This window comes from Neomonachus schauinslandi, chromosome 3 (genome assembly GCF_002201575.2).
Source record: "Neomonachus schauinslandi chromosome 3, ASM220157v2, whole genome shotgun sequence".
NCBI classification, from domain to species: Eukaryota; Metazoa; Chordata; class Mammalia; order Carnivora; family Phocidae; genus Neomonachus; species Neomonachus schauinslandi.
The window spans coordinates 165386660-165410682 of NC_058405.1; the positions used below are offsets into that span (position 1 = coordinate 165386660).

Below are 24023 nucleotides of genomic sequence, written 5' to 3' on the forward strand. Positions count from 1 at the left end.
GGGGGAAAAAAAAAGATTAGAACTGTGGACGTATACACTGAAATGTCAGTCACGGTTATCCATAAATGGCAAGATTACAGGTCCCTGTTTTATGTTTTTATTTCTCCTTTTTGTTGTTTTAGATTGCCTTAATTTTCGACCATAAATATATAGTACTTTCAGGAGATGAAAAACAAACTCAATTTGTAAATGCATAACTCAGAGCTGCTGGTGAAAAGTAGCAAATTTTGAAAATAAGTCAATTTTGTTTTGAGATTAAACGCTTTTCCTTGGACTAGAAATAAAGGGATTCCCCGAGACTCTGTGAGACAGTCTGAGAGCAGGAACACATACAGGATCCTCCCATCCCCCTCTCTCCCAAAAACCGTCTTCTAGGGTTGCTTTTTGTTTTCAAAACCAGCATCATGATTTGCCTGAGTTTTCCCTTCCTGGAGGTCACTGTTTCACAGAACCCAAGTGAAGGCCTGAGGAGCTTTCTCCACTGTGACCGCCCTCTGATGGCAAAGCACCCCTCAGCTATGCAGGGCTGCGGGAGGCCTTCGGTCCCCAGCTCTTCTTTGCCATCCGTGCGTATGTAGAAAGATGGAGTCAAACACCTTCGTGGCTTGGGACCCACGGAGGGCCCTGAAAGGGTATCCAGCCACTAAGTGTCCATGATGCCATTTGTGAAAGGCCTCGGGCAGCATATGAAGCAGATGTGCACCTGTCAGAAGGACAGGCAGCAGTAACCACAAAGAAAAACATGTTCCCGCCCAACCAGCAGAGCCAGACCGCAGGAAGCTGGGCAAAGTCCTGTGATGCTAGACAGCGTACCCAGGGTCAAGTCACAAGTCACTGATACATCCCCTGCCTCCCTCCTAGTGCTGCAGGCCTCCTGGTAAACCTCAGTTACGGTCATAACCAAACCCATGTGGAAAAGGCGTCATCGGTGTCCCCAACCACAACACCACATCGGGGTGCACCACCATTTCCTGTGAAAGCCAACAAACCGAACACTTGTTTTTGCACTTGTTAAAGACACTTGTTCTGCAGACAGGTGGCCCAGCAAAACCTTAAGAGAGGTGTAATCTGCACTCACATTCCTTTGGTCAAATTGATAGCACGGGTATTTACAAGCCAAACCACCTGCCTAATCAGCATTTTGGAAAGTGCTGAAAGACTACCACATTTTTTTTTCTTTTTTTTTTTTTTTAAGATTTTATTTATTTATTTGAGAGAGAATGAGAGACAGAGAGCATGAGAGGGAGGAGGGTCAGAGGGAGAAGCAGACTCCCCGCCGAGCAGGGAGCCCGATGCGGGACTCGATCCCGGGACTCCAGGATCATGACCTGAGCCGAAGGCAGTTGCTTAATCAACTGAGCCACCCAGGCACCCCACATTTTTTTTTCTTAATAGTCATTATATTTACTGAAAGAAAGCCTGCACTTACGTTTCCTTTAATGGTTTATTGAAATGATTTTAAATGTTTCCATGTGAGAACATAGTAAGGGCAATGAATGACAGATTCATTTTATTTGGGATCGAAACTTTGGGAAACTGCCTCCGACTCCAGCACTCTGCAAGATTCAGTGCTAAACATTTGGGAAATGTGCTGCAAAGCCCGTCTGCTCTCACATAAAAAATACGACATATTCCCCAAATTCTCCAGCTAGCAGTCTTCCAGTTACAATGAAGTAGCATAGGATATACACTTAAAAAAACAACAACAACACAATATAGCCACACAGTAGGAGTCTAAGAGAAGAAAGCCCAACATCCAAAGTAACACTTCCATAAACTTTGCACCACAAGCTAACTGTAAGGAAAAATGTGCTGGCAAGAGTTGCAGTGTTAAGATGATGTTTCTTTTCCTCTCCCAGAGACTTTATTATGAACTTCCATGGTGCAATTCCAAGTTTCTAAGTGACCTGCAGGATAAAAAAAAAAAAGATTTTGGTATCAAACCCATCAATTTAACATGCACACAGACATTAGCTTTCAGTCTATAGGGAGTTAAGGTCTAATATCAAATACTAAGTTACTGACAAAGATGGATTATAATACATGTAGGTACAAAAGAACTTCCGTGGAATTGTTCTGAGGTTTGGTAATTGAGTTATATTTCTCAACTAAATGCAGTATATGATCCCACACTGAATCCTGTACAGAAAGAAAAAATGTTTAGCAAAGGACATTATTGGGTCACTTGAAAAAATTGGTATATAGACGATAGATCAAATAAAAGTACCAATGTTAGATTTTCTGAAGTTGATCATTATACTAAGGTTATTTAAGAAATGACTTTGTTCTCAGGAAATACACACTGAAGTATATAGGGGTATAGTGATAGGGCAGGTGTAACTTGGATGGCTCAGAAAAAAAATTTTTATCTATATACAGAGAGAAAGAGAGACAGAGGCAAAAAAAATGGTGATGCCAATGGAACAAAATGCTAACAATTGGTGATTCTGAGTAAACGGTATATGAAGGCTCTTTGTGCTATTCTTGCAACTTTCCTCTAAACTCAGAATTATTTCCAAATTGAGGGGCACCTGGGTGGCTCAGTCGTTAGCTGTCTGCCTTCAGCTCAGGTCATGATCCCAGGGTCCTGGGATCGAGCCCCACATCGGGCTCCCTGCTCCGTGGGAAGCCTGCTCCTCCCTCTCCCACTCCCCCTGCTTGTGCTCCCTCTCTCACTATGTCTCTCTCTGTCAAATAAATAAATAAAATCTTAAAAAAAAATTATTTCCAAATTGAAACACAAATAATAAAAGTTATACTTGTTTTGACAAATTATATCCAAAGCAAATCATTTCTTTTTGCCCCTGAGAAGTTGTGTATTGTGCTTATGCCATATTATTTTAAAATGTTATATATTGCTTTGAATTTAAACTTGAATCACCCTCCCTCCATTTCTGATGGAGGGGTGCTGAAGTCTCCAGCTATGATAGCCGAGCCAGCGATTTCTCCTTGCAGCCCTATCCATTTTTACCTCATGTAGTTTTATGCTCTGTTGTCCGGTGCACACGGGTTAAGGTTTGTATGTCTTCTCGGAGAATTGACCCTTTTATCAAATGTCTTTCTTTATCCCTGATAATTTTCCTTGCTTTGAAGTCAGCTCTGTCAGAAATTAATATAGCTTTTTCTTGTTTTTGATTAGGGCTGGTGTGATTTATTTGTCTATCCATTTACCTTTAATCTATATGTGTCTTTATATTTGAAATGGGTGTCTTATAGACGACGTATAATCAGGTCTTGTGTTTTGATCCACTCTGACAATTTCTTTTTTCTTTTCTCCTTCATAATTTTATTATGTGAAAATTTTCATACAGAAAAGGTGAAATATTTGTACAATGAAGATACATGTGCCCACCACCTGGATTCTGTGGTTAACAGTTTGGATTTCCTTCCCTCTGCTTATATTGCCCATCTGTTCTTGCATGCTGTCTACTTTATCCATTAGAGCTCTTAGCGTATTAAATCAGATTTGTTTCAAATTCCTGGACTGATAGGGCCAACATCCCTGCCATATCTGTTTGTAATGCTTGCTCTGTTTCTTTACATTTTTATGTTTTATGCATTTTAGTATACCTTGTAATTCTTTCTTGATAGCTAGACATGATGTCCTGGGTAAAACGAACTCTCTAAATAGGTTTTTAGTGATGTGGTGTGGGGTGACGAGGGGGGATGGGAAGGGTTCTGAAGTCCTATGATTAGATCTCAGTCTTTGGTGAGCCTGCGCCTCTGGACTTTGAACTTTGCAAGTGTTTCTCAGTTTTTCCTCTCCTCTAGCTGGGATCAGATGACTAGAGCTGACTGGAGTGGGTATTTCCCTTCTTCTAGGTCAGTTGGGCTCTGATAAAATGTCAACAGGTAGGCTACAGTTAACTAGTTGCCACTCAGGGCAGGCTTAGTTAAGAACAGAGTGCTCTGTTGTATTTAAAGATGATTCCTCGGGGCGCCTGTGTGGCTCAGTGGGTTAAGCGTCTGCCTTCGGCTCAGGTCATGATCCCGGGGTCCTGGATGGAGCCCCACATCATCGGGCTCTCTGCTCAGGGGGAACCTGCTTCTCCCTTTCCCTGATGCTACCCTGCTTGTACTCTCTCTCTCTCTCTCTGTCAAATAAATAAATAAAATCTTTAAAAAAATAAATAAAAATGATTCCTCCCCCACCTCCCACCTCCACTCCTACCCCCCCCCCTCCCCCCCCCCCCCCACTGCTGGAAACATGAACGGAATTTTCTCCAGTATTTACTGTGAGAATCTGGCAGAGCTCCTGCAGGTAAATCTCACAAAACTGTGGGTACCCTGCTATGACTGGGTCCCCCTAGAGTTTTTAACCCTCCGAGTTGTCTGCACTGAGGTTCCTGTGATTTGCAAATTGTGGTTAAGAATTTCCTACTCCAGCACTGTATTCCTGGCAGCTTCCACTTGTGAGTCTCCGCTCCAGTAAACCCTAACTCCCTATATCCGCCTGTCTGTCTCTCCAAACTTGGTTTGCCCTTTGACTTCCCCTGTCTTACAGATCCAAGAGGAGTTGTTTTCTCAGCCTGTTCAGCTTTTTACTTACTAGGATGAGTGGCAGTCTCTAAATTCCTTGCCGGTGGAACTGGAAACCAGAATCCCTCAAATTGCTCTGCCCTCTGTCTTGCTCCGGCCCACGACAGTGTGACTTTGTCAGGGGCAGCAGTAGTCACGGGGGCACCTGAGTTATTGCTAGCCATGGTCCTGGCACTTTTCTAAGCCGTTCCATATATGTGAGCTCATTTAGTCCTTGTAACAACCTTATGAGATAGGTACTGTTAGAATCTTTTCTTTATAGATGAGAAACGGAAGCAGAGAGATTCACTTAACAATTCATGCCAGTTATTAAATGGGAGAACCAAGAGTCAACTCTGGGCTGTGTGACTCCAGAGTCCACACTCTTTATCACCAGGGTATCTGTTTTCTAGCTCCTTGGTATGGTCCTGCCCAATCAGAATCCATTTCCTGGTAATGTGCTCAGTATCTACACTTTCCTAGGATATGGTGTTGCTCATATTCATTTTGACTAATAAATGGATTGCTAGTATCAATACAGTATAAAAGAAATCCTTAAAACTATTTCACCAAATACCTGGATTATTTAAAAAAAAATTTCTTCCTTTCCCTTTATGAAGCAATTCTGTGGCTGGAAGTAAATAGAAAATTCTGAAAGAGGCATTGTTTTATCTTGAGGTTGAAAAAAGTTGTTTACCAGCTAAAAGACATGATACAATATCCATAAAACATATGGGTAAGGAAAAGACTCAGAAGCTGAAATATATAAAATGAAAAACTTTTTCAAGCAATAAACTGTGAAAGTATATTTTCCAAACTTTTTTTTTTAAAGATTTTATTTATTTATTCGACAGAGAGAGACACAGCGAGAGGGGACACAAGCAGGGGGAGTGGGAGAGGGAGAAGCAGGCTTCCCACTGAGCAGGGAGCCCGACGCAGGACTCGATCCCAGGACCCTGGGATCATGACCTGAGCCGAAGGCAGATGCTTAACTGACTGAGTCACTCAGGTGACCTATTTTCCAAACTTTTAAAAAAAGATTTATTTAGGGGCTCCTGGGTGGTTCAGTCGGTTAAGCATCTGCCTTCAGCTCAGGTCATGATCCCAGGGTCCTGAGTCGAGCCCCACATGGGGCTCCCTGCTCAGTGGGGAGTTGGGTTCTCCCTCTCCCTCTGCCTCTGCCCCTCCTTCTGCTCCTCCTTGTTCTCTCTCTCTCTCTAATAAATAAATAAATAAAAAAATAAAATCTTTAAAAAGATAAAAATAAAATAGAAGATTTATTTATTTTAGAGAAAGAGCAAGTGTGAGTGTGCAAATAGGGGGAGGGACAGAGAAAGAGAATCTTCAAGCAGGCTCCCCACTGAGCATGGAGCCCGACGTGGGGCTCGATCTCATGACCCATAAGACCATGACCTGAGCTGAAACCAAGAGTTGGACACTTAACCAACTGAGCCACCCAGGCATGCCTTTTCCATACATTTAACAAAAAGATTTTTCATTAATTTCTAACAAATCAGTAGGACACATGTATGTATATTTATATGTACATGTACAGCAAATATTTGAATAGCACAAGAAATATTAACAGTGGTTATTTCTGAGGAATACGACAGAGCTGTGGGGAAGGGGGAATTCTTTTGTTTTCAGTTTATATTTTCTGTATTGTTTGAAATTTTTACCATAAACATGTATTACTATGATAATGTTTTAAGCTAATTTAAAAAGTACATTACTCAGAAGTTGGAAAAGATGCTAATGCACACAAATGGTAAAGAATGAACAAAAATCATAGATGTGTTTTCTGCTGTTTGATTTTCAAGAAGAGGACTTTATGGAAAGGATTTATCTCAAGACCTATCCCTACTGCAAAATGGGCACTTATTGTTTGGACATCCTAGGCTTACAGGCATTAATCAACCTATAGAAATGGCTGGTCCCTAGAAAGGAACTTCTCAATCAGTTTAGACAGAGCACAGTGTTTTGAGAACATTCAGGACCATGTAGTTATTGCCAATTCACTTATCAACAATAATTACTGAATAGCCACGGCTTGCAAAGCACTTTATATACATGTGGGAAATAATAAGGAAATAAAAGATCTGCTTCCATCAAGAAGCCAACAATGTTCAATGGTTAGGGAAGGAAATATACAGGAAATGAAATTGTATTTTCAAAACAAACATACCAATGAGTCATCTTGAGAGCTGGATTTTCAGTACATAGGATGCATAGATGGGCCTCAGGGGGTCTAAGAACCTCTGTATCAGAGATGTATTTTTTTCATGATTAAGTTTAAAGTCTAGATATCAGTGTGTGTGTGTGTGTGTGTGTGTGTGCGTGCGTGCGCATGCGTGTGCGCGTCTGCCTGTGTGTTATTTCTGGAGTTACTTTTTTCTCCTGTTGTTCTGTTTTACTATCTAAAACTTGCTATATCCAAACTCATGTTAAAAAAAAAAACACCTCATCTTACTTCAAACAGTTCTTCGGTAACAGATACGTTTCTAGAAAAGTTAAGTCTTCAAATCTCACTAATAAAATAGCAAACATCTTTAAAAAAAAATTTTTTTTTTAAGATTTTATTTATTTGCGAGAGAGAGAATGAGAGACAGAGAGCATGAGAGGGAGGAGGGTCAGAGGGAGAAGCAGACTCCCTGCTGAGCAGGGAGCCTGATGTGGGACTCGATCCCAGGACTCCAGGATCATGACCTGAGCCGAAGGCAGTCGCTTAACCAACTGAGCCACCGGGCACCCTATAGCAAATATCTTTAAAAGAAAACTCAACATAGTAAAGATTTCCCAATAGTGGTGTTGTTATGTTACTAGAATAACACTTATTAAAACCCTAATGTGACCAAAGAATTCAGGTTGTTCCTAAAGCATTTGCTATGATGAGGTTATATTTCTCACCAGTCGATTGTTTGCCTCTAAAACCTGAATGAATCCTGGGCCTTATGTGGTCCAGTCTATTCAGAGATTCACATTAAAAGATGCACAGTACAGCAACCAAACTAGATAATAAGAAATTTTAATTTTCACTTGTGTTTTTCACTTGTGTTTCTTAAAGCAAACGCAGTTCATAACCCAGTGTACCAAGTTTCAAAATTCCCAATTTCCCTTTCCTACCTTACAACCCTGCAGCTGGTCCACAGTCTCTCATTCAACAAAGTCCTAAAATATCCCAGCCACCAGCTGTACCACTTATCTGATTCTCTCCCCTCTCAGCTTTTATTATGTTCACTAACTTGGTCTCCTGATGTCTTTTTAAATTTCCTTTTCACTTTGCGCGTTACAGTAGAGAGCCGAGGGCTGGAAGGGCCGAGAACTCTCCCGCCCTTCTCCTTTGTTTCTAGCCCTGTGCATCTCAGACCATTCTCTGAATTCTGCAGCATAAATGTCCCAGGAATCAGATGGACAGGGCGGGAGCAGCAGAGATGCAAAGCAGGCAAAGATAAAATTTCATTAGTGAGAAAGGGACCGAGAAGAGAAACCTTTAGGACACAGACATTCATATAACTCTCCTCAACACACTTAGTTGAATCAAAGAATAACAGCTGATTAACTCGTGAATAGTATTTCCCAAATATCATGGTCCGTATTTATTTAGGGTTTACTCTGCACCAAACACACATCTAATCTCTTAAAATGCAGAATCCCAGTTATTTAACCCGACAACCTGGAGAGGAGGAACCCTTATTTTTCTCACTTTGTAGAAGCGGAAACTGAGGCAGAGAGGTTACGTAGCCTGCCTGAAGTCACACAGCTGGTACGTAGTGGCTTCATTTAAATTTTATCTATCTATTTATTTGAGAGACAGAGACAGTGATAGTGACAGAGAGAGGCCAGGAGCAGGGACAAGAGGGAGAATCAGGTTTCCTGCAGAGCAGGGAGCTCGATGCAGGACTGGATCCCACGACCCTGACATCATGACCTGAGCCGAAGGCAGATGCTTAACCGACTGAGCCACCCAGGCGCCCCGTAGTGGCTTCATTTAGATTCAGACCCACAGTATCTAACTCCAAAGCCTGGACTTTTAACCACAATATCAGTAGAGTACTCCCCAAACCCTTGGGATCCGTTTGGTCCAATTTATATTTTTCGACCTACTTTGTTCTTTGGCTGGGTGTCCAAAGATACATTTTTTGATGATTTCCACGCTGTGGCATTTGCTTCCCTTGCAGAGCTGCTCGTGACATTTTTACTTGTTGGTCCCCTTCTTATCTTGACACCTAGAGACACATGTGGTCACCGTAACTGTATGAAAACCTTTTTTTTTTTTAAATGAGTCCACCCACAGGTTTAGATCCTTCCCTTCTAGAATGCCTTGCTCCTGTCACTAAAGGGTCTGAGAAGTAAGACTTCCCTGATTCCTATAATGAAGGGAAATTAAGTCATGAATCCTTCTGGTTTGTTTCCTCTTTATTCAACTGGACAGAGGAATCTTATTACCGTAACAACTTTGGCCTTACTTTGTGAGTTTAACTTTTAGGTTTACTTAAATTTCCCCTAAGCAGGTAGAAGGAAAGAGGCTTACTCTGTTTGCGGGCGTATTCTGCTGCTTTGGGTGCTGTTAACATGGCAAAGGGATGCAGGGAGAGGCGGAGAGGTGGAGCTCGGGGAACCTGGAAGGAAAACAGTCCTCTTTTTAACACCTGCTAGGTGTAGCGCTTGGTCTGTTGAACCAGCCCACAGTTCTTAGACAGCACCAAGCACCTGCTGGGGAGCCTCACGTTTCACACGGCATGCACGTTCGTACTTTGTCTTCTGCGCCCACTCTTGGTCCTCTTTGCCCAGGATGCACTTTCACACACTGATGCTCTGCACATTGTTGCCTTTTACCTGGGATAACCATTTGCTCCTTTTCTGCCTAGAGGCTCCTACTTTTCCTTTGAGATGTAGCTCACGTATCACCTTTTCTGAGACATCTGCCCCGTGTCTTCCCACCTCCACTCTCCTGCGCTGGCACCCCGCGCCCCCACCTTACCCTAAGGCAGAATTACTGACTCACTCGTCTGGGAACTCAAAGCATGCACTCACATAGAGCAAGCCCAGTGTGTTGTAGTTAGTTATGACCCACTGTCTGCTGCACTGGAAGCTTCTTCAAGGTTAGGACTGTCTCTTCATTCCTTCCTTCCTTCAACAAGTTCTCAGTGAGCACCTACCATGGGCCAGGCCCTGTGTCAGGAGCTGTGGTCACTAAGACAGACAAGGCTCCTGCCCTTCTGGAGCCAAGCGAGGAAACGCAAACAGTAAATCATCCACCGTGATGAATTTAATAAACAAACCAAGATGATGTACTAGCAAATGACTGGACAGCCACCGCTGCAGATGGCCAGAGAAAGCCTCTAGAAAGAAGCAGTGCTTCTTCAGCTGAGCTTTCTAGAATGAGCGGCAGCTGGTTAGGGGACGAGCTGGAGAGTAGTGTTCCAGGCAGGGGGAACGAGAAGGTCTTCTTGGAATAACCTGTGTTTCCAGACACAGAAAGGAAGCCAGGGTGGCTAGAGCATAGGGAGAAAGGGGAAATTATAGATGGGGCTGGGAAGGAGGCAGGCAGGCGCCAGATAATCTGGATCCTTGTGGGCCACGGTACGGAGCTGTACGTTATTCCAGGACTCAGTGGAAGCCATTGCAATATTTTTAAGCTCCAGTGTGATGGGGTCTGACTTAGGTTTTTAAAAAGATCGCTCTGGCTGCCATGTGGAGAACGGGTTGGAGTGTGGAAACAGGGAGCCCAGTTAGCGAATTTAACCTTTTCTCTACAGTGCCTTAGAGAATGCCTAGTACATAGGAGGCCCCCAGGTGTCATTGACTAGTTGAACGACTAGCATTCTAGCCAAGCAATAGTAGTTAACAGCATACGCTTTAGGGTCAAACAGGCTGTATGTGAGTGCAGGCTGCACCAACTATCTACAAGATGTGTGACCTTGGGCATGTCACCTAACTCCTCTGTGCCTGTTTCTTCATGTGATAATAATAATACTGGTAATGAACTTATAGGGTTGTGGCAGGAATTAAAGTTAGCATATGTAAAGTACTTAGAATAGTGCCTGGCACATAGCACAATATATTGGCTTTAAAATTAATGATAATAATAATTATTATTTTTTTGATAATAATAATTATTATATTTGTTATAATCATTGTCATCTCTCTTTATTGTGTAGAATAACCCATGGCAACAACTTGGCCACCATTTCCTTTACAAGATCCTGCTTGGAAGTAACTAATCAAATAACTAATAACTAATCCGAGCCAGGAGGCCTGAAGTAATTAATACCCCTCTAAAAGATCAATCATTTCCTGCTTTCTCACTGAGGGAGATTCAAGCTTTATATTTACAGATGCTCTAGTTCCTTATCCACTGGGGAAGATAGAACCTGATGATTTTAAAGGTCACTTCCAGTTCAAATATTCTGTGAGTCCTGATAATCTGATGGCTCATGCAAGAAGTTCCTATGGCTTCCTGTGTGGCTTATATGAGAAATTATTCTCAAAGTAGGATGAAAATAAAATCCTAAACCGAGAATTGATCATACATTCTTTTTTTACCTTAAAGCTATTTACTAATATCATCATTGTGTCAATATAGAAGTATTATTACAATTGTTATTTCTTCATTCATATTCTTATTAAGTGCTCAATTATATCCAAAGCCATTCAACAAAAATTTCTTCTAACTGGAGGTGGGAAGAGAGAGAGAAGAAGATGGGGGATGTCATATAGGAACTTGCACAAGAAACGACCTGGATACATCATCAAGAGATGAAGAGTATAGATTCCTTTTTTTATTTGAGAGAGAGAGAGCACGCATGAGTGGGGAGAGGGGCAAAGGGAGAAGGAGAAGCAGACTCTCTGCTGAGCAGGGAGCCAGGACCCCGGGATCATGACCTGAGCTAAAGGCAGATGCCTAACTGATGGATCCACCCAGGCGCCCCAAGGATGAAGAGTATAGCCAGTAATCTTCATCTGCCTTTCAGCCTGAGCAGTAACTTATTAAAATGTCATTTGGTATCACTGAGCCAGAAGGTAGAGAATTTCTGATTCTAGATGTCAAAGCAATTGAACATATGCTCATGAATACCATATTTTCCAAAGTAAAAGCAGGGCACGTGGTCCAGAAAGACAGCTTGTACTGTCCAGTAAGTTTTTCAAGTGTGTTTGGGATGGTGCAACATCATATTTTCTAAACATTTTAATATTAGTAAAGAGAGAAGGCAAATTTCAAATAGGAAGAGTACTGGAAAATCTAGGACTTGACTGATTATATCCTATAGCAGCTTTTCTAAAAATTGACTGATTATATCCTATAGCAGATTTTCTCTGTGTAAATTTAAAAAAACAAGAAGAAAGAAAAATGACCCAACCAAAAAAAAAAATAGAAGATTTTTAGCAGGCACTTCACAGAAGAAGAACATAAAAATAGTTGTTCATTGGTAATCAGAGGAATGTGAAGATCACAGCCACCTAACAGACTGACAAACTTAAGAAGCCTGAAAATAGCAAGTGTTGGTAGCAGCCAGATAAGCTCATTGCAGGTGGAAGTGTACATTGGTATGACCATTTTGGAAAACAATTTGGCTTTATGCAGAGTTGGAGATGCACATGTATCTGATGGGATGTGCATGGCATCTATGATGTAATGATGTGGCAGTTTCATGTCTAGGCATAGGCCACACAGAAACTTTTTACTGGACATAAAGAAACATATAATAGAAATTATCCAAATGTCTAAAACGGAAGAATATATAAAGAAATTGTGGCATACTCCTACAGCGGAATGCTATGTGCAGTGAAAATAAACTATGTGTAACCATAGGGATGAATTTGTGCACCATAGTGTTGAATGACAAAAGAAAGCCATGGAATAAAACGTTTGCTTCACTTATAAAGACTGCTTTTTATATTACTCTATCAAGTTCAAAGAACATACAAAACTAAACAATACATGGGTGAGACATGCATATGCGGTAAAACTAGAAAGAAAGACAAGAAAATTATAAACCCATGATTCCAGATAGTAGAAATGTGGAGCAACAAGAAGGGTAGGGGCTGGAGAGGATGCACGGAGAGCTCCCAAACGGTGATACTGTTCCATTTCATCCCCTTGGTGGATTTGTTGTTTGCTTGGGTTTTATACTTTAAACATATACCATAAGTATTCATTTGGACATAATGGATATCGAAAGCATGGTTTTCCAACTCCCTTCATGAAGATCTGCCAATATTGAGCTTTTGTTTAAACCTAATAGGTCCTTCTCCTTATCATGAAAATGCTTTTTCACTTCTGTACACTTCAGGCTGGATCAGCATCCTCCAAGAAGACAAAACACTCGGCGGATTATTGTAGTAAGCGCCTAGAGGCTGGGGCTGCAGAAGGGTGTGAGGTGGGAAGATGTGCCTGCTGCAGAGTCGATGGACTCCTGTGGATGGGAAACAGGAGCGAGGGTGGGTTTGGACATAATAACACTTAATGTTGAAGGCTCCCCACCCCACACCAGCATCATGCACCTGATATGTGTGAATGCTCAGAAGGACCTAGTATAGTTTGGAAGTGTAATCATGGGAATCAAGGGAAATTGGGAATCAGAGAAATTAGGTAACTTATCCAAGGCCACACAGCTAGGAAGTGGCAGAGCTGGGACGGAACACCGATCTGTCTGCCTCTGAAGAGCCTGTTTTGGACTCAGGATGGAGTTAAATGATGGCCCCTCAGACTTTGGGGTGTGGCTGCAGAAAGAGAGAAGGAGTAGAGGTTCTGAGTCTCCAGCCACCTCTCCTTGTCCTCCTCCTCTCTCGGTTACACTAATTTTTACTCTCTCTGCTTCCCTTTCCTTTTTCCCTCTTTCTCTGACAAATGGAACTGAAGAAAATTTCTATTGCTCGCTTGCTGTGTTGAAGGCAGATTTATGCTCCTTTTTCTTCAGCTTGAAATTGAGTAGGCGATTTTATATTTATCTGAAGCTAATCGTAAATACCGTCATTTGTGTGAAACCCTTAGTTGATTTTTTTCTCTATAGGTCCAAGTTCTTCAGCAGAAAAATGGCTCCCTGTCGTCAAATAGCAGCTCCCTCTCAGGAGTAGAACCTGAGGATAATAGAATTGGTGAACAACATTGGACCCGTGATGCCTTTCTGTCACCAGGTGGCAGCAAATACTCCTGAAGAAAGCCGTCAAGCCTATGCACAACCCGTATTATATCATGCCTCCAATTCTAGTGGCTGGAACTTTTCCATAATCTAATTAGTATTCTACAGGGCTTTAAGCTCTTGCTTGGAGAGGATTTTAGCTGTTGCTTAGGAGACATGTTATCTAAAGGAATCAAAGTTTATTCAGATATATGCAGCCATTAGAGAAGAATCTTTGTCAATAATTTCTTTCGATCAATTTTTTTGAAATTATGTTAAACCTCGAAAGACTGTTTTAAAATAGCTCTTACAATTTAATCTTTGAAATGCTACATTTCCATTGAGAGGTTCTACTAATTTCTTGTTTAAGATGTGGAGGAGGTCCCTGAATTGAACTGACATATAGCCGCAATAGAAAGGCCTGGGCTGGCATTCTTGAAGATGGGAGGATCTTGTGAGGTCCACAAGGGTAGGTGATCCTTAGGCTCTGTATTTGTAGCTCAAATGGTATCGTACCCTTTGTGATAATTCAGTGTCTAAAATAGGCAAAGCTTATATTATGTTAATAATATATAAGGATGCTTGCTGAGCTATTTAATTATTTAGAGCAGTAGTTCTCAACCAGCTGTGATTTTGCTTCTTAAGGGACATTTGGCAAAGTTGAGAGACGTTTTTGGTTGTCACACTGGGGGGAAGCTATTGGCATCTAAAGGGTGGAGGCCAGCGATGCTGCTAAACATCCCACAATGCATAAGACAGCCCCCTGGCTCCACCCCTACACACACAACAAAGAATTATCTGGACTGAAATGTTGAAAAACCTTCATTTACAGGAATACAGAGGAAATCAGATATTCAAATCCCAAGTACCAGAACCTAAACTATAGTTATTGTCTTGAGGTTACCATGTGCCAAGCACTAAGGGCTTTACTGGTACTGATTCACCTCATTTCCCACAATAATCCCATTTTCTAGTCCCTGTTTTTATGATAAAATCAAGGATGATGAATTTAGAAGACTTGCCCAGGATTCCTCTGCTCAAAGTTGGTTCAAACCCAGGCAGCCCGGCTTCAGAATCCTCATGCTGAACCCTTACCCCAAGCTGCCTTCCAGTTACGAATCAATAAAGGAGCTGAGAGTCATATCCTGTAACAATATACAAATGCAGGTGTTTGAAGGAAAGCTCCCTTCATGACGATATTATCTATTTCCCTTTCGAGCTGGTCATTGTGTAGTCCATGTGCACATCTGGGCTTTTTGATTTTGGTCACCAATGTGAGGACAGAGACTGTGCATAACCAAACAGAGAATGTGCTGAATAAAGTCTCTTTACTGAATAAGTGAAAGATGGGATGGATAGATAGAAATTGGCCAGCCCACCTCTAAACAGCATGGCTTCCTAGTCTGGCCCTTTAAAATGAACCTGGCTACTTGGTTACATGGCCTGAGCTACTTGGGCAACCATGTTTGCAAATCTTCTTGATTGATAACACAACCAAGACTGGAAGGGTTCATAGGGCCATCCCCTCCAGGATGTGATTTTCCATATTTGCCCTTTGACCATGTGAGTTGAGGCCAACCAGTCAGGGCCTGATGCCTACCCTAGCCAACCCCAGGCACCAGAAGTTGTGGAAAAACACAATGGCTGAACCAGAAGGTGTTGGACTGAGATATTTATGTGTATATATTGGGGGGTGGGTTGGGGAAAGGGGAAAAGAGGGCAGTCTGGAAGGGAGAAAGCTACCGAAAAAACCAGGAGGAATGAAGCATTTTGGTTTGCTTGGCTATCTAAGGAACAAAAAGATCTTTCTTTAAAAGCCAACGACAGCTTGGTCTCTGAGGAGCATTGGGCCTAGGGTGGCTTATATCTCAACCAAGGTAGAATGGCAGCTCCAACATAAGATATAAGACCCACGAGAAAAGCTATCTTGTCTGACTTGTTCACCATTATACCCCTTGTACATAAATTATATTGAATGAATGAGGTTGAAATTAGGGTGATCAGAGGAAAGGTGCTGATGTCCTCTGTGATCAAGGGACCTTGAGTCTTAGGACGAGAGCCAGCTTACATAGGGATTAAGGTGATGGGACAGTCAGATTCCAAGTTATAACACTTCTTAGTAAATGCTTGACTCTTAAGCTGGACCTGGTGAGCTCTTGATTTTATATGACTCCACTGTTCGCTGTATTGTCCATGGGTAAAAGAACAAGGGGGGGCAGGCATTTCTGTGGTCATAGCCCTGCCCCTGCCCTGGCCTTCCTGCCAAGTCCGGGTGGGGCATCGGAAGTGACAGTGTGAGCAGAAAGCTGGGTATGAGGGTATGGATTCTCTCTCTTCCCTCCCTGCACACCCCTTCTGCACTACCCGCCCTTGTCTCTTCCCTTTTCTAGAGGTATCTAAAGGTAAACCAATCGGTAGTTCACCTCTAAATACCAGCTTGTATTTAATGTTTACTAAATGTGCCTACGTCCATAAATAGCAAAAATTGAACTGGCTATAAAGATCATTCAGAATATTCAAAAAAAATTTTTTTAGATCGGTATATGGAAACTCAAAGAAGGACAGGGACCTAGGGCTCCGTGGAAGCGGTGTCAGAGCTCAGGTCACCGGACTTCTGATAGTTGCTTCTTCTACTGCTGTGATTTAAAGGACTCTCATGTGAAGGAGAAGAGTGGTAGCAACGAACTACAAAATTTATCACGAGATTGAATCTTGCAGATCTTCTCCTAGTGCTAAATGTTCTAGTACATCATGCAATAGGAGCCCCTGGACTTGCCAAACCTACATTACAAAATGTGTAGGTGAGGAATTCTGTTCGCCAGAAACAGAGGCAGAATCTAGACCGTCAGCCTGGTGCCATATTTGTTGCCTCTACTCAGCCTGACGCAAAATACTTGTTGTTATTACTGACACAGCCCTCACGTAAGGAAATCATTTTACAAAGAGTTGTTATCCAGGTAAGATATGGCTACATCTGGTTTTGTACATTTTGATAAAAAAACTGTTGTTTCATGCAGTTGAAAATGTTAAAAATACATTATAAATTTATAAAATAAATTTTCTCTAAAAATCCCTTTTATTGATAGTGTCAGATCACCCCTACCTTAGTAGCCCCAGAACTGGTAGAAGAATCAGCTCCATACATTTTAAAGACTTCCTCAATTGGGATACTGTTCTGTTAAAAAAAACCCAAAACAATAGCACCAACAAATGCATCATCATATCATGGTTTTTCTTACATTACAAAACAAAGCAATTACAGCTCCGGTATGTCTAGTATCATGCCTGGATAGCATGGGCACTAAATAAATAACTTCTGAATAAATGGATAGATCAGAGTCTACAGTATCTAATTATATATGTCTTTCATTCTGGCTTTTTGCCTTTTAAATAAATGTTTTCACAATACCATACAGAAGTCAAAGACTTTTTACTATATCTTTAAAACTGAAACATTTAATATTAGTAAATCCTAAGCATTCAGAAAGATCGGTTGAAAAATAAAATAAATATGCATTAATATAAAAATGCACATAATAAATATAAAATCTCCATATATACAAATAGTGTTCTTTTCCTTACCATTAGGATTCCAGCATAAGATGATAAAATCATTGCTTCTCTTTCTTTCTGGTTTGGATAAACAGGTCTGTCATGAAATGGCATTTTCCTAAGGGGGAATATGAATAAATAACAGTGGAAGGTTTATTTTTGTTCTTTTTGACACCTGGTAAGCTTATAATAATAATAATCCATAATTAATCTCCAATGGCCATGTGTTATGCACTTATTTACAAAACTGAGGTGATCAGTCTGCCATCAGTAAAGTACATACTTTGAATTCTGAATCTTCTAACAATGGTGGTGAATTTGCCTTCTGTCTATGTTTTCACAGCTCTCAAACACTGGCCAGTATGGTGGACAATTATGGTTTTGCCAACCTGTATCCTCTTCCCCTTCTTGTGGCAGAACTCTCCCTTCTTGCTGGGGAGAACTGCCTTACCCACTGTAAGCCCATCTGCTTCTAGGGAAGCCACAAACACCCCTAGATTCCACGGGTGGAAAATACACTGTGGACTAAGCTAGTCAGAGTATTCCATTCCTCTCACCCTCAACCTCTGGACAAGTCAGGGACTGAGACACACTTGAGACACAATTCTGTGACTTCTTTCTTAATCTATTCTCCTATGGACTGAATATTGTGATAAAATGGGCTAAAATTAAGAATAATGTCCACCGCTGGGCGGCTCAACCAGTTAAGCACCTGACTCTTGATTTCTCGGGGTCCTGAGATCAGGTCCTGAGATCAAGGCCCATGTTGGGCTGGCTCTGTGCTGAGTGTGGAGCCTGCTTGGGATTCTCTCTCTCTCTCTCTCTCCCTCTGCTCCTCACCCTGCTCACACATGCCCTCTCTCTCTCTCTCAAAAAAAAGAAGAATGTCCACCCAGAGGAAATAGTCTAGAAGTAAATCCTGATGACATGATTTGAGTTTTGAATCAAGCCATGCCTAATGTAAACCTACCCCTGGACTTTTCAAATAAAGTTAATAAATTCCTACTCCCCTCCCATTTGGCGGTGTGTTTAAGTCTGTTCAAGCTGGACTTTCTGCTTATTACAACTAAACCCTAATTGATATAGCTATCCAGGACAAGGTATGTGTTCTAAGGCAATGGAACAGAAAAAATAGCTGGCCTCTGGAAGAAGCTATTAAATCCTGGTCTCATTAGTTCCTTATTCTTACCAACTGAGTGAGTCTGCCTGGCACACATGAACATGCTGATAATCCTGGAAAGGATTCGAACAGCTGTAGTTCAAATAGCTCAGCTCAGGGATCTATCTAGTTAAATGCTTCAGAAATTGTGTTTGATAGTCCTTTGAAAACAACCGCAGCCTTTACCCACAGAATTGACCATTTTAAAAAATCACGACACATGCACAATAAAGCACAGTTATATTTCTAAGACACAACATTATGCGTGAGAAAGATCATCTGACAGAAATCAATCAGCAGAGTTGCAAAGTATTTAAACATGTCTATGTTGACAACTGCGGGGTTTCTTCAGGTATCTAGCTGGCGAGGGATACTCACCCTGCAGCGTTTTCAAATCAGAGTGCCTCATGGTGGAAGATGCCAGACAGAAGCTTTCTCTATCGCTACTCATAGTCATACATTTAAAAAAGAAGAAGGAAAAAATACTATTTCAACTCACACTTTTTCCCACTCCAGCCAAGTTAAGTCTTCTGAGTGATCCAGCCATTGCAAAGCAACATTGATGGCCAAGTCATAGTGTGCCTGGAAGCAGGAAGCACAGACAGCAAAGGGAGGGGCTTGGACATTGCCTGGAGCACCCCCTGGACCCAATGACAATGGCATTGTTAAGCCTAGGCTATTATTTTGTCATGTCCACAATGTGAGGACCATCTTCTATGTCCAGTAACCTGATGCTCAGACAGATTATTTAGAGATCTTCAGTCATTACGTTTTCCTCTCACTAGGGCTGTTTTTTAATTTTTGATTCATGGTGACAGGAAAAGAAAGGATGGATTCTTGGAAAGAAACTAGGAATCGGGGGGCACCTGGATGGCTCAGTCGGTTCAGCGTCTGCTTTCAGCTCAGGTCATGATCTCGGGGTCCTGGGATCGAGTCCCACGTCAGGCTCCCTGCTCAGTGGGGAGTCTGCTTCTCCCTCTCACTCTGTCCCCTCCCCCCAGTCATGCTCTCTCTCTCTCTCAAATAAATAAATAAATAAAATCTTAAAAAAAAAAAAGAAACTAGGAATCAGGGAATCTAGATTTAAATCTAGATATTGCCACAACTCACGGTATATCCTTGGGTAAGCAACTGATGTTCTCAGGGCCTCAGTTTCCTCAAATTTTAAAATAGAAAAGGGTGAAGGTGGGGGAAGAGGGCCACAGAGAATGATTTTCAGTTCTGTGAGCGAACATCAGAAATGCACTCCCAGGAGCACAGGAGAGTCAGGGGGAGATTAGGAGGCTTCTGAGGGGAGGTCCCAGAGGAACTGGGGCGTGAAGAACAGGACGAGGAGAATTCTATAGGTGAAGAAGGACATCCTGGGTGGAGGGGCCAGGGTGAGCAAAGGACTGGAGGTAGATTCCAACTGAGTGGCTTGCTAAGAGTCCTGTACACAGTAAAAAGCTGAGGACCGATTCGAACGTTCATTCCTATGCTATTGACCATCTTTCTGGTAATTTCTAAGCATATTCACCTTGTCCCTGTGAAAATCTTCCTTTTCTCTCCACTCTCTCCCTACCTCCAGAAAAGGGAAGGTTGGTTTTGTTTTGGGGGTTTTAGATGGGTTCTAAGGTTCTAACACTGTCTAAACAATGTGCAGTTGACCCTTGAACGCCCAGAGGTTAGAAGCACCAATTCCTGCAGTCTAAAATCCTTTTATAACTTTTGACTCCCCCCAAACTTAACTACTAATAGCCTGCTGTTCACTGGAAGCCTTGCCAATAACATAAACTGTCGATTAACACATATTTTATATGTTATATATATTATATATTGCATTTTTATAATAAAGTAAGCTAAAGGAAAGAAAATGTTATTAAGAAAATCATAAGATGGGGCGCCTGGGTGGCTCAGTCGTTAAGCGTCTGCCTTCGGCTCAGGTCACGATCCCAGAGTCCTGGGATCGAGCCCCATATCGGGATCCCTGCTCCGCGGGAAGCCTGCTTCTCCCTCTCCCAGTCCCCCTGCTTGTGTTCCCTCTCGCACTGTCTCTCTCTCTCTGTCAAATAAATAAATAAAATCTTAAAGAAATAAAACACCAACCATTTAAAAAGAAAAAAAGAAAATCATAAGATAAAATACATTCGCAGTACTGTACTATATAAAAAAAATTCCGTGTATAAGTGGACCCACACAGTTGAAATTCGTGTTATTCAAGGGTCAACTGTACTTATTTCTTTCAGCAACTAAACCAAACTAGAAAGTGAACAACAACAAAAAAGAACCATGATCAGTGGTTGAAACCTAATCCAAAGGTTGGTGCGTGGACCAGCCGCCTTGGCATCTCCTATTTGCTCATCACAAATGCAAATTCCCAGCCCCACCCAAACCTCCCGAATCAAAAGGGCCTTGCACTAAGACCTCATTAAAGCTTGAGAAGCATTTATTTAATTGATTTAATTTCTCCATTTAACATGCACAGGGAAGCACTTTAGAACCCCAAGGCTGAACTGCTTATACGGCTCCAGGGAGGTCAGGCAGGGGGAGGGGCGGGGAGAGAGACTTTCTTCCTTCTAAGTGCAAGAGGAGTGAACAGGTAAGCATAAAAAACGCTGAGGGTTTACTCATTTCTTTTGAATTAGATCTTTATATAATTTCTTCCTTAATTTCTGTGAAGTGAACTTCCATTACATAACATGAATCTGAGTTTCAACATGAATAATGAGGAAAGATTTTAGGATTGTTCATTCATTCTGTGGTTTTCTCCATGAATGCAAATGGTAAAAAACAAAAGAAAACGTTATTATATTAGAGAAATACATAAGTCATTTTGTCAAAACAAATTTTTAACATCAAGTATCTAACATTTAACCTTTCACTCATTTGCTTTTTAATCTTTTCTGGGAGAGAAAGAGCAAATAGCAAAAGTCTCATGACTTATTTTTTCTCATTCTTTTTGCTTTCAGTGTAATGAGTCAAAAAGGCCATGTGGAGGGCCCTAGGATGAGAAGATGAGGAAGAGGACATTCTGGGAGGATCGAGATTAGCCTTGTTCATGATCTACATTAGATCCTTGTTCCGACCCCTGAACACAAATAACACAAATGTGACTTGCATTGGCATGCCTTTCTTTACCATATCATCTAGAAAGGTGAGTTGCCTTCTTCCTTTTGGGTCAAATTCATTTTCCCGAAGTCTGATGCCAATATAATCTCCCCTTAAAAGCAAGAGAGCAGCATTGAACCATTGGGAATGAGAGGGGAGCTCTGTCTGCAGAAGAGCGGTCTTCCCAGTCCCTCCCTTCTCCACCAAAATACAAAGTCACTGGTGCCTCTGGTAGCTCAACTGATACTTATTTTGATTTAAATAGCAATCCTGCAATGTATAGGTTTTAAAACGTCTAACCACTAAGAACTTCAACCACATTTATCTAAAAATAAATATTCACATAGGAACAGAATTGATAGGAACGCCCGGGGGTGGGGGGCGTGACACATTCCCACATGCAGAAACGATTTCCCAAAACCAAAAGGATTGAGACCCACTGTTTAAAACAAAGATTCCCTCGGTGGGGCGCCTGAGTGGCTCAGTCATTGATCGTCTGCCTTCGGCTCAGGTCATGATCCCAGGGTCCTGGGATCCAGCCCCACATCCGGCTCACTGCTCCCCCATCTGGCTCCCTGCTCGCAGGGAAGCCTGCTTCTCCCTCTCCCACTCCCCCTGCTTGTGTTCCCTCTCTCACTGTCTCTCTATCTGTCAAATAAATAAATAAAATCTTAAAAATAAATAAATAAAAAAACTAAAGAGTCCCTTGCTGCCCATGTTAAACTCAGAATGTCCAAAGTTGAAAAATTCCAACTATATGATGTTCTGTACGGATGTGTTCTCTTGCCCGAAGGCCTTTTTTCCCCCATTAGAATGCAAATACCCCGAGGAGGAGTTATGCATAAAAACAAACCAGGAATTCTACTTCAGTGTGTCTTGTACAATACTTTCCTAGCGGCCCTGGCAGGAGGACAGACAGGGGGCTACCCCTGGGGGGAAGTCAGGAAGAGGAAGAGGGACCCGATGAAGGAAAAAGGATTCTGGGTCCCCAGGGTCCATCTGCACAGATCCACACTTGGACCTAAGGCTGGTTCTGTTTTCAAGGTCTTTACCATGCACTTTGGGCAAGCCACTGCCAGGGCGGAGGGGGCCGGGGGGAGTAAGTTTGTGTCTGGTTCCCAAAAGCTCTTCTGAGTCATTAAGCTAAAATTGATAAAAATTCTCAAGTTTTGCTTTCTAATTCCAAGATACTCTATTTAAAGTAGCCTAACTGTATTCTTTGGTTATAAAATTATACTTATATCAGTTTTGAAATTCCAATTCTACATGGAGGAATTGACATTTCTGATAACAATTTTTTTTATTATATTATATTGGCCTCCAAACACATACATGTAAATATGTGTAAAGTCATATGTTTTTTTATTCCAGGATTTCTTAAGGACTTGTTTAAAAATAATTACCATAGTAGGCAGAGAAAACACATTTGATGGGGACTGTGAGAAGGTCTTTGATCAAAAGGATATTATTGTTGTGCCTATAACATATAAGAAATAGAATAGCCTTTCCCCCCCTTTTTATGTGCTCTGTGATTTTCACCAACCTCTTAAAAAAGTACCAAGTCACAGAAAAGCTACCACAGGAGAAATTTTTTTTTTCCAGGGGAAAACTTGACATTTTGTTTGGTTTTTATTTTTTTTAAAAAAAGTTCAGATGTCAAGAGAAAGGAGATGAATTATTTAGTTGGTAAGACTAACAATACCAGCGGCAAAAGCTGCAATTGAAATGCTAGGCCCTTGGGTACATTTTGCAGAAATCTTTCCTATATCTTTTACCAACAGGGCCCTTTTAAAGGCACGTCCTGGCCAGTACAGGCAGTCTGGGCTGGGGGCTCAGCTGTTAGGCTCTAGAATGGGGATGCCTCTGATAGGCACGATATGCACGATCCTGGCAGAAACATCCTCCCAAGAGAGTCAGCATCCTGCTTTGCACCACATGTGAGACTTCTCAGGCAGGAGGCAGAGACTAGATCATCTGGCTTTCTCCTGTAGTGCAGGAATAGATTCTTCCTCAGATTTTTACCCACCCCCACCTCCTGCCAATATCCAGACCATCTATGACCTGAAACCCACCGAAGGCCGAGTGTAATAAACAAAAATTTATTCTCAATCATACTTACAGGAGCTTTTTCATTTCCTTCTTTAGGAGCTTTCTTTCCATGATTAAAGGCTTATCGAGCTGATCAGGTATCTGTAGGTTACACTGTACCTGGTATCCTTGGGGAAGACCCAGCCTCTCTGAGCCTATAAGCTACAGCAGCAAATCAGAGAGAATTTGAGTTAGGGATGCTATCACTCCAAATACCAGTCATGGAGTCCTAGGCTTTGGAAGGGATTCGGGAGTGTGTAGAGCTCAGACCTCTCTCTTATCCAGCAGGTTCCAGATGATAATTAAACTGGCTGGGGGGTGGGAGGGTGGTGCACTATACCTTGAGTTTGTCTGACACCCCTTATTTTTTCCAAGTTTCCCAACATCCATCATTTACTTATCCTTGCAATAAACTAGCAAGTAAAACAGTCACGGATCATGTAAGAGTAGATGAAACTATTTGGATAGAAGCATCCAAACATGCTGTGATCTGAATA

General features: G+C 41.7%; 1 protein-coding gene across 1 annotated transcript; it reads right to left on the reverse strand.

Moving 5' to 3' along the window:
* Positions 1-1430: 1430 nt before the first annotated feature.
* C3H2orf80 (chromosome 3 C2orf80 homolog) lies at positions 1431-23598 on the reverse strand. The gene is made up of 8 exons (XM_021703214.2): positions 23558-23598; positions 21469-21550; positions 18851-18933; positions 17223-17310; positions 16744-16815; positions 9050-9137; positions 8623-8744; positions 1431-1907 (listed from the first exon to the last, which is right to left on the reverse strand). The coding sequence occupies exons 1-8, from the start codon at positions 23596-23598 to the stop codon at positions 1899-1901; spliced, it is 585 nt and encodes a 194-aa protein (XP_021558889.1). The 3' UTR covers positions 1431-1898.
* Positions 23599-24023: the final 425 nt, after the last annotated feature.